The 14,732-nt window shown below is 59.6% G+C and overlaps 1 protein-coding gene across 4 annotated transcripts in view; it reads right to left on the bottom strand.

The window, feature by feature from the left end:
- The window catches only part of Acot7 (acyl-CoA thioesterase 7), a 76,225-nt gene that overhangs the window by 36,534 nt on the left and 24,959 nt on the right, over positions 1-14,732 (bottom strand). For all 4 annotated transcript variants that reach the window (XM_047542516.1, XM_047542520.1, XM_047542527.1 and 1 more), the window contains 3 exons: positions 7,823-7,979; positions 3,618-3,709; positions 2,748-2,862 (listed from right to left, as the gene is read on the bottom strand). In XM_047542516.1, coding sequence (XP_047398472.1) covers positions 2,748-2,862; positions 3,618-3,709; positions 7,823-7,979 — 364 coding nt within the window. The remainder of the gene's footprint in view (positions 1-2,747; positions 2,863-3,617; positions 3,710-7,822; positions 7,980-14,732) is intronic.

Here is a 14,732-nt window from a genome sequence, read left to right as displayed (position 1 = left end):
GGGAAGTGGGGTCCCCAACGGGCCACATCTGTGGGAGGGAAGGCTCTCCAGGACCAAGCAGCCACCTTGTCAGTGGCTCACAAGACATTCTCTGGGGATGGCAGAGCCCCACGTGGCCCTGTCCATGCACAGCCACCAAATGCCTTGGCTGTAAGGTCCTGGGTTGCACGTGGGCCTCGCCTGGGATGCAGTCACCTGTCATTTCCAATTTTATAAAAAGCGCCAACAGCAGTATCTGTAATCTACTTTGCCAGCCCCAGACCCGGGACTGGCCCAGGAAGATGCAGTCCCATCTGCCAGGCTGTCCTCCGCCATGCCTGGCCCTGTCACCAAAACCCCTCTGAGAGTGGCAAATGCCTTGGCGAAACTTCGGTCATTCAGTGCTGCTACTGAAGTACCCCTAAGAGACCACACTTAAAAAATGGTCAAAAGCGGGAGGGAAAGGGGATCATGAACCGAAACCGGCTCCCACGTTTGCTGGGATGAGCCCAATCACTACATGTAACCACAGAGCTGTGATTGTTTTGAAAAATCAAAACACAGTCCTGTCTCCCGGAGGGAGACGTCAGTCCTCCACGCTCTTCCTCAGGAGGGCAGAGAAAACCAACACAGCTCCGCGCATGAGCCTCTGGGCAGGGACCAGCCTCCTCCATCCAGCCAGGCTCGGGAGGCAGCCCACTCCTGCCCCACGAGGCCTCCACTGCGGAAGGACCACTGAGCCACCAAGGCCTGGCACATGCCGGAGGCAGAGCGGCACCTACCACGGCTGACCTCAGGCCGCGACATTTTGACCTGGGTGTCGACCTTCACCTCTGGTTGATGGTCCTCCAGGCCATGGACAGAACTGTGCCTATTCACAACTCCTGCGTGCTGACGCTCAGTCCTCAGAGACCGCACTCAGAGGCAGGGTCTTTAAGGAGTTAAAGTTAAACCCAGGCATGGTGTGCACATCTCTAATCCCAGAGAATCAGGAGGCTGAGGCGGGAGGATGGCAAGTTCAAGGTCAGCCTCGGTAACTTAACGAGCCCCTAAGCAACCTAGTGAGACTCTGTATCAAAAGAAAAAATCAAAAAGGTCTGGGGATGTGTTATAGTAGTAAAGCACCCCCAAGTTCAATCCCCACTACCAGAACACAAAAAATAAAAGAGATCACACAGAGGGGAGGCTCGTGAAGACACAGCGGAGACACACCCAGAGCCCAGAGAGCCCAGAAGGAACCGCCCTGTCCACGCTGCTGCTGTGCACGCTCCAGGGCTGGGGCGCCTCCTCGCCGGGCTGGAGCAAATGCGCTCTGCCTTTCCCTGCCGGAGGCTGCCAAGGGCCCGAACCAGAAAGCAGGCGAGCTGGGTCTTAGAGATGTACTTCCACACTCAGGAACCTCTCAGCTCCGGCTCTGGGACAGGTCCGAGTTCCCTGAGTCAGTCTCTGACGTCCAGGGTCTCTGAAGACCACCCCTCCACATGAGGCCCCTCAGTCCTGCCCTGACCACCAACAGGACACTCCTAGCCAGGAGCTCCTCCGTGTCCCACGCGTCCGCTGGGTCACACTTACTTCAGGTGACCTGCAGCTTTGATCTGAGGAGGAGGTGCCTCTCCTGACGCTACCAGAGTTGGCCTCCCAGGACCTGGCGGCATCCAGGACCACCTGGGGCTTCAGGGTACCTTCACACCCGGAAACACTCCCGAGATGAGAAGCCAGGCTCTGAGAAGGCCAGAGCCCAGCCCCTGGCTCTCGTGGGACAGAACAGCAAAACCCAAGGCAGGTAAAAATCTATCAAAAATGGGCTGGGGATAAAGCTCAGTTGGTAGAGTGCTGGCCTCGCATGCACAAGGTCCTGGGTCCACTCCCCAGCACCACAGGGGAAAAAACATCTACCAAGAAATCCTGAGACTCAGAATGCCACCTTTGACTAATACAGCGAGAGAATAAGATTCCGAAAAACGCCACACATTAGATTTACGATTAGAGGACAGTGAGTGGAAAACAATCTCATGAGTGAAATGTTGAAATCCACTGAAAACCCTGATTCTAGCTGCCCAGACAGTCAGGGTATGGAGTGAGCCAGGATCTACTCCCATGGTTCTCATGGAGACAGGCTGTCCTGCTGCCCACTCCCCACTGGGGGTCTGGCTCCCACCCCAAGCTCTCCCCAGAAGGAGAGGTGGTCCAGAACCTCCAGCCCTGCCCGCCCTCCCCTGTCCGCCGGCTGGCAGGCCAGGCAGTCTCCTGTTCTTTTATTTGGAACTGGGATTGAACCCAGGGGCGCTCTGTCACGGAGCTACATCCCCAGCCCTGTTTTGTTTGTTTGTTTATTTGTGATTTTTAGACAGGGTCTTGCGATCCTGGCCTCAAACTTGCAATCCTGCCTCAGCCTCCAGAGTGGCTAGAATTACAGGCTTGAGCCACCAGGGCCAGTCACTGTCTCCTCTGGGTAACTCAGGATGTGCTCATCTCGACCTTAACTTGACCCCACTGGCCAAGGCGTCCCCCACGTGAGCTCCTGCTCCCAGGATCCAGGGGCGTGGGTGTGCACACGCTTTCTGGAACACTACCCATCCCTTGCCCACTTCCTGCCCCAGGAACGTCCTGCACACCAGGCTGCCTCTTTCGGTCCCCAGGGCCTCTCCGAGCTGCCTGCTGGTCCCCCTCCCAGGAGCAAAGACAGAATCTGGGCATCACTGCTGTGGAGAAACTCACTGTCTATCGTGCTGAATTTTCCCGAGATGCCACCCCTCCCCAGCTCCTACCCGGGTTAAGGACAGGCTGGACGATGTCCCCATTCCTCCACTTGGTCTCCATGCGCTCCAGTTTCTGGGCTTCATACCGCTTCCGGCCTTCCTCCTCCTGCTCCTGCCGGGAATACTGTGGGAAACAGGGAGGTCAGGCCTGGGAGGGGACAGGGGCCTTTCTGCCTCGCTGGCACAGCCACAGCCTCCAGGCTCAGGGCTGGGGGCTGAGGGTTACCTGGCCTTTTGCATTTTCTGATAACATATATTTGATAAGGAACAACGAACAGGTGTGAATCTCAAGCAGCCCCCACCCCAGAGATGTGCGGCTGAGGTCTTTCCTGGAAAAAGCAGTCACGGCATGTGGCATCATCCTGCTGCACCGGTGACGTGGTTTTGTAGCGGGGCTACTGTGCTCGGCCAAGCACCCTCGTCACTTCTCGTCTTCACACCTGCCGTGCTCCCGGGACTGCGTGCCCCCGGCCTGGGCAGCTCCTGCAGGCCGTACTCCCGCAGGGCACCTGGCTGACCCCAGGCTCTTAATGGATCATGGGGTTCTGACCCGGAAGTAAAAATTCAAGTGTGCAGGACACGGTGGCCACGCATAGAGGGCTGCCCGCAGGTCCTGGCTCTTGGCAGTACACACAGCTCCTCCTGTCCCATCACCAGCCTCTTCTCTGGTAGCAAGTGTGGCAAAAAGTCATACGGAGGGACGGGGACACCAGCACCCATGTTCCCAGGTGAGGGAAACACTAGCACCCGGCACCTTGGCCTACTCCCCACCGCCACTGCCTCAGAGTAAGAACCTGGCGTCCCCAGGCCCAGGCCCAGGCCCCGGCTGCTGTAGCCCGCCCCCATTACACGAGGGCCTCACTGCACCACCCCACCTACCACGACAGGAGGCACCTCGAGGACCTTGTCCACGTTCTTCAGCGACAGGGGCACATACCACAGGGTGGCCTTATTGGTCAGCTTTTTGGTACCTTAAGAGAAGAGAAGCACGTGAGTGACGCCGCGGGAGGGGGCTTCGTGGACAGGTGCCGCCACCAGCACTGGGCATCCCAGGAGCCACAAGGCCGCCTCCCTGTCCCAGACCCCGCGTGCTTTCTTAGCCTCCTGGCTGGTCGCGCCATCACGAGCCATAACCTCAGCCCCCGCCTCGCACCCCCTCTGGGAGCCTCCTCTCCAGAGGCTGCTGGCGGGACGTCCACCCACGTGCTTTAAACCTGGGAGGTCCCGGGGCTGCCAGCTTTCTACACAGGGTCACACTGGTGTTTTGAGAGAAAGGGAGTCTGGTTACAAAGACTTGTCAGGAGCTTCCGGGAGCCTCCCAAGCGAAGGAAGGGCCTGCTGGGTGTAGGTGGACCCCGCCTTCCACCAGCAGGGTGGCAGAGGAGCCAGGCTGGGCTGACACCCACCAGGGGACACTGCTGACATGAAGTGTCAAAGCCCACTGAGGAGCTCAACGTCCCAATGCCTGAATAAGCTGCATCTTATGAACACTGTCCACCTGTCCCAACATGCTGAGGACTCCTGCCAGCCAGGGAGCCCAGAGAGGCAGGTGGCCCACTCAGGCGTGCTGCAAGGTTTGGGAAGGACCCTGCAGCAGGCCAAGCGCTCCACAGAGGGGCAGGCAGGGAGCCCAGAGGCCAGCAGGTAGCTCGCCTGACGCTGCCACCCCAGGGCTCCCTCAACGCTCTCCTGCATGCTGACCTGGCATTGCTGCTGGCCGACTCAACGCTCCAATCCGGAGCTTCCCGGTGCCCAACACAACTGTGGGCTGTGGACTCCCTCGGGGCACTGAGGCCAGCCATGGAGCAGAAAAGCCCAGGGCAGGCAGCCGGCTGAGCTGAGCACCGTGGCTCGTGGCCTGCTGATGCCGAGTCTGGAGACCACTGGTCCACGTTCCCTCATTTATACAAAAGAAACCCAGAGATGTTAAGCAGTTGAGCCAGGATCACAAGGCGACTTGGTGTCTGAGTGCAAACCCAGGGCTCCCAGGTCCAGTTATCTCAGTATTTGTAAGGACGCCTTTTAAAAAAGTAGCTGCTGGGCTGGGGATATAGCTCAGTTGGTAGAGTGCTTTCCTCACAAGCCAGGCCCTGGGCTCAATGCCCAGCACTGCCAAAGCCAGTGCTTTCCTCACAAGCCAGGCCCTGGGCTGGGCTGGGGCTGGGGCTGGGGCTGGGCTCAGAGGCGGAGCGCTTGCCGAGCACACGTGAAGCACTGGGTTCAAGTCTCAGCACCACATAAAAATAAATACATCAACATAATAAGGACATCGTGTCCGTCTACAACTAAAAATATATATAAAAAACTTGGGACTGGGGCTGTAGCTCAGTGGTGCAGCGCTTGCCGAGCACACGTGAGACCCCGGGTCCCATCCCCAGCACCTCAAAACAGAGTAAAAAGGAGGTTCTGCGCACGGAAGACTGGAGGCTCTGGTGGAGGGCAGGACCGGGAGCAGGCGCGTGCAGGAGCTCACAGTCAGCCTGCCCCTGCCCTCCGACCGCCTCCCCAGCAGGAACCGGGGCTTCCAAGGCTCCGCTAGGTTCCAAGTCAGGCCCAAGGCCAGCCCTGCTCCACACAGCCATCGCGTCCCCAGCGCGCCCCGACACAGCCACACACGGGACAACCGCTCCCCAGGCCTGGGAACCAGGCAAATGCTATGGGAAAATATTTCCATCACGCTCTGACTGAGAATGAATCTGACAACCTGCTTTTGGGAATAAAGATTTCCTGTTGGTCTTGCCAGAGCCAGCCTGCTGAGCTGGTTGCCATGGAAACCCGAGTGGCCCGATAAACCTAAATGAACACCATAGAGCAAAAGGAGGCAAATCCGCTAATTGTACGTTTGCCACCACGTAACGGAACCACCACCAGATCCAGGGCTTGCAAACATCCCTTTCTAAACCGTAACAGCCCTCGGCTACTCTCGGAGCAATCTGCAGCCATCAGGTCCCTGTGAGCTTAATATTTTGACAGGTGCTGGGAAGGAACAAGTGGGTGTCCCAAGGCAGAGGTCTGGGGCTGGAACACAGGGTTCTCCCTCCAGGGCGAGGAAGGCCACGGAAGGTCACGCTGACAGGGTGTCAGCCTTGCCAGGCACCACTCATGTGCAGCCACTGCCCCCCGGCCTCAGTGTCCCCATTCCTCAGGGCCACTTGCCCATGCAGCCAGGAATGCCGCCATGTGCCCCGAGTGTTCCGGGTGGTGTTGGAGGACATGCAGCCCAGGCAGCCCAGGCAAGGGCACAGGTTCACCTTCCAGTGGACACTTGGGCAGAAACACATGAGGACAGAGAAAAAGGTCTGGAGGGACAAGAGGGGCCCGCTTGGGGTCCAAAGGTAGAGAGGCCTGGAGAGGGAGGGAGGGGCTCCATGTCACAGAATAGGAGGGGCCCAGTCTGCCACGGGTCCCAGGGCAAGACGGGCAAGACGACCAAGGCGTGGAGAGAAGGCAAGCCCCTCCGGCTGCGGGGCCACACTGCCCCGGTCCTGTGGTGCAGAGAAGGTGAGCTTGGGAGGGGGCACTGAGGTCACGGCCACCCATCCAGAAAAGCTCCCAAGTGTGGCCAGCCTCCTCCAAGCCTCATTTTCTCCCCTGCCGGTCCCAAAGGGAGAACTCCGCAGCAGTGCCCAGCACCCCTCCTGTTCCCAAGGCCAGCCCTGGCTCTCTGTGCCCATGCCTCAAGGCAGGAGAAGTCCAGGGGCAGGATGGGGGAGACACTGGGGAAGGGACAAGGAGAAGCATCCGTACAGGGCTGGGGACAGAGGGTGGGCTGAACTCACCAACGTGGGCTCTTGGCAAGAGCCCCCTGCTCTCTGTCCACTCTCACCCCTGATCCTCAGGTACATGTCAGGTCAGATGCCCTGCATGCTGAGCCAGCAGAGCTGCCAGGAGTTCATCACCCAGGGCAGATGCCCAGCCTCAGCACCACTGACCTGGAGCAGGACCATTCTCAGCAGGGGACAGTCCTCACCTGCCCCGCTCCCCATCCCAAATAGGGGCCGTCCTGTTCACAGGCCCAGGGCTGGGCTGCTGACGTTTCTGAGACAGCCTTGCCCTGCCCTCCATTTCTGAGCCAGAGATTCCCACCACCACCCATGAGGAAGCCTGAGGACCCAGAGGCTCAGGTGAGGGTGGCCGACCCCTCTGTAGGATGGGTCCAGGCGAGCAAGGACTGGGCCACCCAGTGGGGAGACAGGGCCCCGCCCTGCACAGGCCTTCCTGTGCCATAGCCCGAGACCAGCACCCCAGGGCCCCAGAGGCCAGAGGTGCCCACTGCATGCAGGGCTCTGCCCAGGTGTGGGTCAGGCTGGAGGACTCTGCTCCTCCCCGGGCCCTGCTCTGCTAGCCCTTGCTGCACGATCGCTGCTCTGACGCACCCTGTTCTGATGGCCAGCCCTGCTGAGGTCAGTAGCTCCCGGGTCTTTGAAGGAAGGGCACTCGAGATCCTGAGACAACCCCACACCACATTCTGCAGGGCCTCTGCTGCCAGGAAACAGGGGTGGGGCCTCTAACCCTCAGGGGACCTCGAGGTGGCCGGAGGCCACACTGCCAGCACACAGGCCATAGGAGATGAAGAGGCTGCCCTCCCCATCACCAGCCGGTTATAAAAGGAAGCATGAGAGCATGTGAGGGCTCTGGAGGGCTGAGGGAGAAGAGGAAAGGGGGTTTCCATGGTTACCAAGGCCAAGGAGAATGTTCTGCCAAACCCGAGGCAAAGGTTCACACCACGAGCACCTCTCTAGGCCTGATTTCCACCCAGGCTGGGCTGACCCTCCCAGGGGCAGGTAACGCCCTCCACAGAGCCAGTACTCCACGTCCCAGAAGGACAAGTAGGATGCAGGGCAGGTAAAGGCCCCCAGACCACTCCCAGCGCCCAGGCCAGACAAGCTGGCACGGGAAGGCAGGGACCAGGGTTTGCATCCTGCTCTGGCCTTGTGGTCTGAACCCCCATCTGCATAACGGGAACGTGGGACCTGGGAGTCATTTAGGGAGAGTGGTCAGCCTCCCGAGCCATGGTGGCCATGGCTGGAGGCATCGTCAACCGTGCCCAACCAGGTGGCTTGGCGAGAAACACCGCGCGTTACCTGTGAGGATGTTCTCAGACATCACGTTGACCTGGACCTCCACGGAGTGCTTGGAGGTGTAGGTGATCTCCGCACTGACGTGTGCCACCTCTCCAATGCACATGGGCGACAGGAAGTCAGTGCGCTCCACGCGGGCCAGTGCAGCCACACAGCGCTCCTGCGGAGACCAGAGACAGCCCGTCAGCCAGCCCCACCGGGACTGTAGCCTGCCGTACCGTGGGAGGCACTGGAGCACACATCCCCAAACGCAGACGCACAGGACCGTGGGAAGGCCACCCAGGACACCCAGAGCAGCTGCTGGCCAGCCACGTCTGACTTTTCTACCATAAACGCACATCACTTGGTAACACAAAGCAGACAAACTCCCGGGAGATTTGGAAAATGGAAAAAGCAGAAAATGGGAGACCTGCCCCCCTTCCCAAGGCTCCCCCTACGAACAGGGCCTCGCTGGCCGGGCTGGACTCTGGCTCCACACCCTCAGCCTCAGTGTCTGTGGGAAACTAAACGTCCCTTTCACATGGGTCTTTCTCACTGGACTCGGAGTGGCCACTCCGCCCTGTCCTGGCAGCTCTCTGCAATCACTAATCACTACTCTTATCTCATTTACATTTTATTTTTTCAAACAGGTGGCCCCTCATCACAATTCAAAATTCGGAAGGAATGAAAGGGCACCCCCTGGGGGCTGGGACAGGCGGCCCTGGGGTGCCCTGAGGAGCCTGTGTTGTCAGATCTCATGTGTCAGAACAGACGTAGCCTCTACACCACATGGTGGGTCCCCAAGCCCCTGCACCTCTTTCTTCCTCTGCTTTGAGGGTGGTCCCATGGGTACCCGTCATGGTCCATTCAGGGAGTCTTATTCCAAGGACACTGATCTCCTTCACAAAGGCGCTGCCCCCAGGACCTGATCACCTCCAGCAGCTCCACCTTCTGGGACCATCGCCTTGAAGGCTGGGATTCCAGCAGAGGAGCTTTGGGGGACACAAACATTCAGCCCACAGCAGAACCTGACAGGCTTCCTAAGCCTGTCCGTGACACCCCACTGCAAAATGATCTGTCATGGCCAAACTGAGGGGACCTCTCTTCCTAGAGATTAGAGGTCAGAGAGGGCCTCGGTTGTTACCCACCATAAATGATGCTGTGACGCACTCCTTTCACCTCAAACAGTGTCTGTGCTTGCAATTGTCTTCTGGGCGCAGTGAACCCAGGTCCTAAGAGCCATTCCCAAAGCCTTTCCAAAAGGCCAGTAGCGGGCTGGGCACAGTGACGCACACCTGTGATCCCAGCAGCGTGGGAGGCTGAGTCGGGAAGATCATGAGTTCAAAGCCAGCCTCAGAAAAAGTGAGGCACTAAGCAACTCAGTGAGACCCTGTCTCTAAATAAAACACAAAATAAGGCTGGGGATGTGGCTCCGTAGTCAAGTGCCCCTGAGTTCAATCCCTGGTACTCTTCCCACCAAGAAATGCAAGCAGTGATCCGCTGGCCTCTGGTGCCACAGCATGTCCTCGCAGGCAGCAAGAATCAGCTTATGTTCAGCTCTGCTAGTGGAACAACACAGAGGGTCTGTGTCTGAGCTGTGGCAATGTGGACCTTCATCTTCCAGGGGGTTATTCGGCACTGCCCGACTTCCTGCTGGAAGCTACCACCTTCCTCAGGACGCTGTCGGCGGAGTGGGTGGGACAAGGCCAAGCGATCACCACAGCACCCCTTTCCAAGGCTGAGACCCCGCAAGCTGCCATGGTCACAGGTGAGGAGCAGGTAGTCCAAGTCACAACACGTCACCCAGCTGCCTGCCAGCACCCACGGCAGGAGGCGCAGCTCTCTCGCCTGCCCGAGGCCCACCACGTCAGGGAACCCTGAACGGAACCCTCGGCCAGGTGACTCCATGCACTCGGGGGCAGTTCGTGACCGTGTCTGCTGCTGCAGACGCTATAAACATCGCCAAGACTGCTCTCGGCAAGACAACCAAGACTAACGGGATGAAGTCCTGAGCCAGGCTGGCAGGGAGAGAGGCCTCCCCACTCTGACAGCAGGGGCGCCTGACACCCTCCCACAACCCCGCAAGCGAGTGCAGTGGCAGGAGTCAGACTCGGCCTGGAACATTCGCGTGGCTGTGGCGCCACCCACTGGCCAAAAGCTGAAAAGACAAGGGCTGCCTGAGCCCGCAGGGCGGCCCCACCTCTGGGCCTGGGAGCACCGCCTCTTCAACAACCCAAGCTGGCAAACCAGAAAGCAAGTGCCTTTACCAGGAGTGTGGAACTAGAGGGCGGCACAGACTTGCTCACATGGATGACATGCGTGCACACGCGTGGGTCTGGTGACAGGCCTCGCACCTCCCGCTCTACATGGCTGGCTGACCTGTGGACACTGCAGCCTTCTGCACACCTGCACCTGGGTGGGCTGCAGCCTCCATCAGCAGTGGTCAGAGCCAGCCACTGCCCTCTGCGGGCCCCCAGGGCGAGCATCAGAGCACCTGGGCTCCAGGGTGAGGGTGGCCACCCAGCCAACACCACACAAGTCCAGTTGGGTAGAGGGCTCAGGAAACCCCGCGGGGACGCAGTGGGAGAGGACATCAGATGAGGAGATGCTGAGACCCAAACGACCGGGCAGGGAGATGGAGGGACTCCAGAGAGCAGGGCCAGGGCACCTGGGAGGGGCAGAGAAGCAAGGGCTGCGGCTCTGGGTAGTCCTCCTCCGTCAGCTGCAAGAACTCTCAGCAAGGATGTCCAGGATCCCCTCCAGAAGCCAGGGTGCAGATGGAGTGACTTGCGGCAGGAGGAAAATCCAGAGCTCCTCTCTGCACTGTCCCCAGGGATGGGCCCCCGCGAGTCTTCCACACAGCTACACCAGGCCCGGGTGTGGGGACACAGGGGCCTGAGGCCACCTGTGAACCTTGGCCTTTCTTCTCTCTGGACTGAAGAGCAGCCGGAAGGCACTTGAGGGCCACGTGGAGCCTCACCACACCTCCTTTCTTACGAGACCCTGGGACGGGGCGGCTGTTCTGTTTAGCAGTTGGGCTGCTATGACTGCATCTGATGGGTGCAGGTGGCAGGAGGTATCAGGACAGCCCTGACGTGGCCGAGTGGCGGTCTCCCAGGACCTAGCAGGGAGCCGGGCCAGTCCAGACTTCCAGACGAGGAGACCCAGAAATTGGACACGTGCCCGGAGCCCCTTCACACTCAGCCCGGAGCCATCGAGCTGGTGTCAGATGTGCCCGTGCCTCGCGGCTCCAGCACCTGTGGGCAAGGACAGCCCCGCCCTGGGAAGGAGCCCTGGGCAGTCTGATCAGCATCTGCCCCAGAAGGACCCTCCGCGGCACTCCAGAAGTCAATCGGTGTCTCCGTGTCCACTGATCTGTCTCAGGACTGCAGGAGGGCAGCAGCTTCGGAGACAGAGCCCAAAAGAACAGCCCAGGGCCCTGGGTTCAAGTCCCAGTTCCGCTGCCTACCAGCTCTGGGACGTCTCAGCCTCCGCCTCTTCACAGGCCGCTGCGCAGGTTCCAGTGGATACTGAGTGGGAGGACGCGGTGCTGATGAAAGGCCCAGATGTGGGGGCGCTGGCCGCACGGTACCAGCTCTGCGCCCAGAAGGGCTGGCTCCTGCCACCGCTACCGTTTGTCTCTCCTGCCCCTGCGTCCCTGTGGCTGTGTGCCCACCGGGAAGGCACTGGACTTTTCTAGGCCTTGGTGTCCTCACTGGTAAACTGGGGTTAAGAACCAAGCCTCAGGCTGGGGCTGGGCTCCGTGGGCGAGCTTGCCTAGCACCTGCGAGGCGTGGGTTTGAGTCTCAGCGCCACAAAACATAAATAAATAGAATAAAGGTATTGAGTCCATCTACGACGATGAAGAAATAATAGAACAGAGCCTCTCTCAGCTGACAGCCGGAACAGTCACACAGGGTGAGGAAGGACAAGCACAGGTGGGCAGCGGCACATCTCGAGGGCACATTAGAAACTGGCTTCCTGCAGACACCTTCCAGGCAGGAGCCCAGGGCATCCATCGCCACCTCAGCCTCTGGGCCAAGCATCGTGGGAACCAGGAGGCGCAGGAGGCGCGTGCCTACCCTCCCAGGGGGCCAGGTCATGGGAGGCCAGGCTGCAGGCAGGGTCACCCCAGAGACTGGAGACGGCAGTGGGAAGAGCCCTGAGAGTACCTGCGGAAGAGGACCTCAGGCAGAGAGGGCCAGAGCAAAGGCCCTGAGGCAAGAGAGCTGCAGGTGAGGTCCCAGAGCTGGGCAAGGCAGGGACAGGGACTTGGGCTTGACTCGGAGTGAGAAGGGAGCCGCCCTGCAGTGTGTCCTCTGACTCCACAGGTAAAGGGACTCTGGCTACAGTTGGAGCACAGATAAGGGGGGAGGTGGGCAGGGACTGTTGGGGTGACCTGTCAGGAGGCTCGTACCAACTGGACCAGCCAGGGCGGCTCAGAGTGGCAGTGACTTGGAGCGGGCTGGAGTGCTCAGATCAGGTGACGCCAGGAAGGCCGGCCAGCAGGATGTGCCTCCAGTGTCATGAGAGTGAGAAGAGAGGGGTCAAGGGGACCCCGGGTTTGGCCTGAGCAACAAGGGCTTACAAGGGTCATTCACGAAGGAAGGAGCCTGCAGAGATGTGAGCCTGGGACACAGGGAGGCATGGAGGTCCAGAGGCCAATGAAGCCTGGGGGAGGGGCTGAGGGCCGGCACTGTGGTATTAAAGTCGCAGGCGATGCCACCAAGGTCCAGTGAAGGTCCCCAGTGGTCAGCACTCTGCCACCTGTGACCAGCACCTCAGGTGCTGGGGCTGCCTGAACTGAGACCCCTCTGAGCCTGGAGCCTCTAGGGGTTCACCTGCCCAGAGGTTTGTCCTGCCGAGGTGCCCTGAACTGTCCCTTCCACAGCTCAGGCCCAGGGGAACAGGGACTCAAAGCAGGAGTTCTAGGCCTGGACTCTTGGCCCAGACCTATCCCAAGGCCTCTTGGGGGGCCTCCACCTCTCCCGGGAGCTCAGTTGCCTCATCTGTGAGGCAACAGGGTGACAAGAACAGCAAAGCCACCATGCCTCCGGTGCCCTGAGGATCACAAGCTGAAGCACTTCCAATCTTGCCCAATACAGCTGGCCACGTGGCTTCCACCGTCCTCAGCAGCACGTTGCCCCCTTGGTCTCCCAAGCCGCACCACACCCCAGTCCAGAGGGCTTTTCCTTTCCCTTGTCACCCCCTCTTGCCAGGCCTGCCTGGGACTCTTTCTGGGTCTTTCTCTGGAAGGTCTATCAGGGCCTCGGCCCACTCCACTCCTGGCCTCCTAGGCTCAGGCCCATCCTCCCACAGCCACCAGAGGGCGCTCTGATGTGGCGGGGTGGCAGCTGAGTTTCTCCTGGCCCCCTGGATAGAACAAAGCCAAGTGGCCGAGCAGGCACCTCCTGCACCCTCCTTGGCTCACCGCTGAGGGCTGAACGAGTCCACTGTGGTCTCCATGTCTGTGTCCCACAATGCATGTGTTGAAATCCAAGTTTTAGGAAGTGGGGCTCTGGGATCAGATCCTAAGGGTAGAGCCCTCGTGAATGAAGTAGCGCCCTTTAAAAACAACCCCAGAGAGGTTGAGCACGGCGTCCACCAGGAGAGGCAGTGGAGAGGTGGGAGAGCCCTCTCTGGCTTCTAGGTCTGTTTATCTAGGCAGAGGAGGGGGTGAGGCAGGTATGGCCCCAGACTACTGCCGAAGGCAAATGTCGCAATCGGGCAAGGGACATGAGAGTAGGTTTCTTAGGGCACAGGAAGCTGCCTGCAGGGCCTGAGGCTGTGGCTCAGTGGTGGAGCGCTTAGCACTGCATATAAATACACAAGTAAAATAAAGGTCTATCAATATCTAAAACATTTTTTTTAAAAAAGCTGCTTCCCTACGTTGTACATATTAAGTGTGCAACAGCATCGTGTCTTAGGATCAATGTATACACCTTATTAAAAGATACCTTATCGTGCGACTGGGGCTGCAGTCAGGGTAGAGCACCTGCCCAGCCTGCGTGAGGCCCGAGGCTCCACCCACAGCACCGCAAACAAACTTTAACGCTCAAGAGTGCTCATGATCATCTGAGGCCTGGGCAAGTCAGAACCCTTTTGCTGGTGGAGGGTCCTGCCTGTGGTTGCTGGCTGTGGACCATCAGGGTGGTGCTGGCTGGAGAGGGTGTGGCAATTTCGTCTTCACTGTTTTTGGGCGGTCCTGGGGATGAAACCATTCCTACGCACAGGCTCTCCCACTGAGCTCGGCCCCAGCCCGGCAATTTCTTAAGACGACTGAAATTCACCACAGCAGCTGACTGCCTTCCACGGATCTCTGCAGCACTGTGATGGCATTCACTCACAGAACTTTTAAAGTTGCCGTCGATCATCTGAATCCCTGCAGCCACATCAGCTTCGTTTATGTGATACTCCACAGCCTCTGTCGCCGCTCAGCAGTGTCCAGGGCGCCCTCGGGAGTAGATTCCATCTCCAGACTCCACTTTCTGGGCGCATCCGTGCGAGGCAGCTTCTTGTCCCTTGGGAGGGCAGCCACCGGGCCCCACTCCGGGCTCCTCTTCCAGTCCTGCTTCCCCCACACCCGCAGCTCCTCCTCCACAGAGGCCCTGAACCCCTCAGGGTGGTCCCCGACACCAGGTCAACTCCGTCCAAACGCCTGCCTACGTGTGGCTGTTCTGACCTCCTCCGTGAATCGCCGCAGTCTGACAACAGGGCTCGGAAGTCTAAGTCACTCCTAATCCAGAGGCCGCGCAGTGGAGGCGGCTGGCAAGGGTGAGAGCGACGCGAATCTCCCTGCGGCCCCTGGGAGCTCCTGGGAAAGCAGGCGCACGGGAGGTGAGCAGCGGTGCTTGAAAGGAGCCTCCGCTCCGAGCAGCGGCCCTGACCGTGGACGCGTCAGCAGGCCCTGTTCCAACACGCGAGGCCACCAGCC

Source organism: Sciurus carolinensis, chromosome 1, assembly GCF_902686445.1.
Source record: "Sciurus carolinensis chromosome 1, mSciCar1.2, whole genome shotgun sequence".
Taxonomy (NCBI): Eukaryota; Metazoa; Chordata; class Mammalia; order Rodentia; family Sciuridae; genus Sciurus; species Sciurus carolinensis.
The sequence above is the reverse complement of the archived record's forward strand: the minus strand, read 5'-3'. Positions and strand labels throughout refer to the sequence as shown.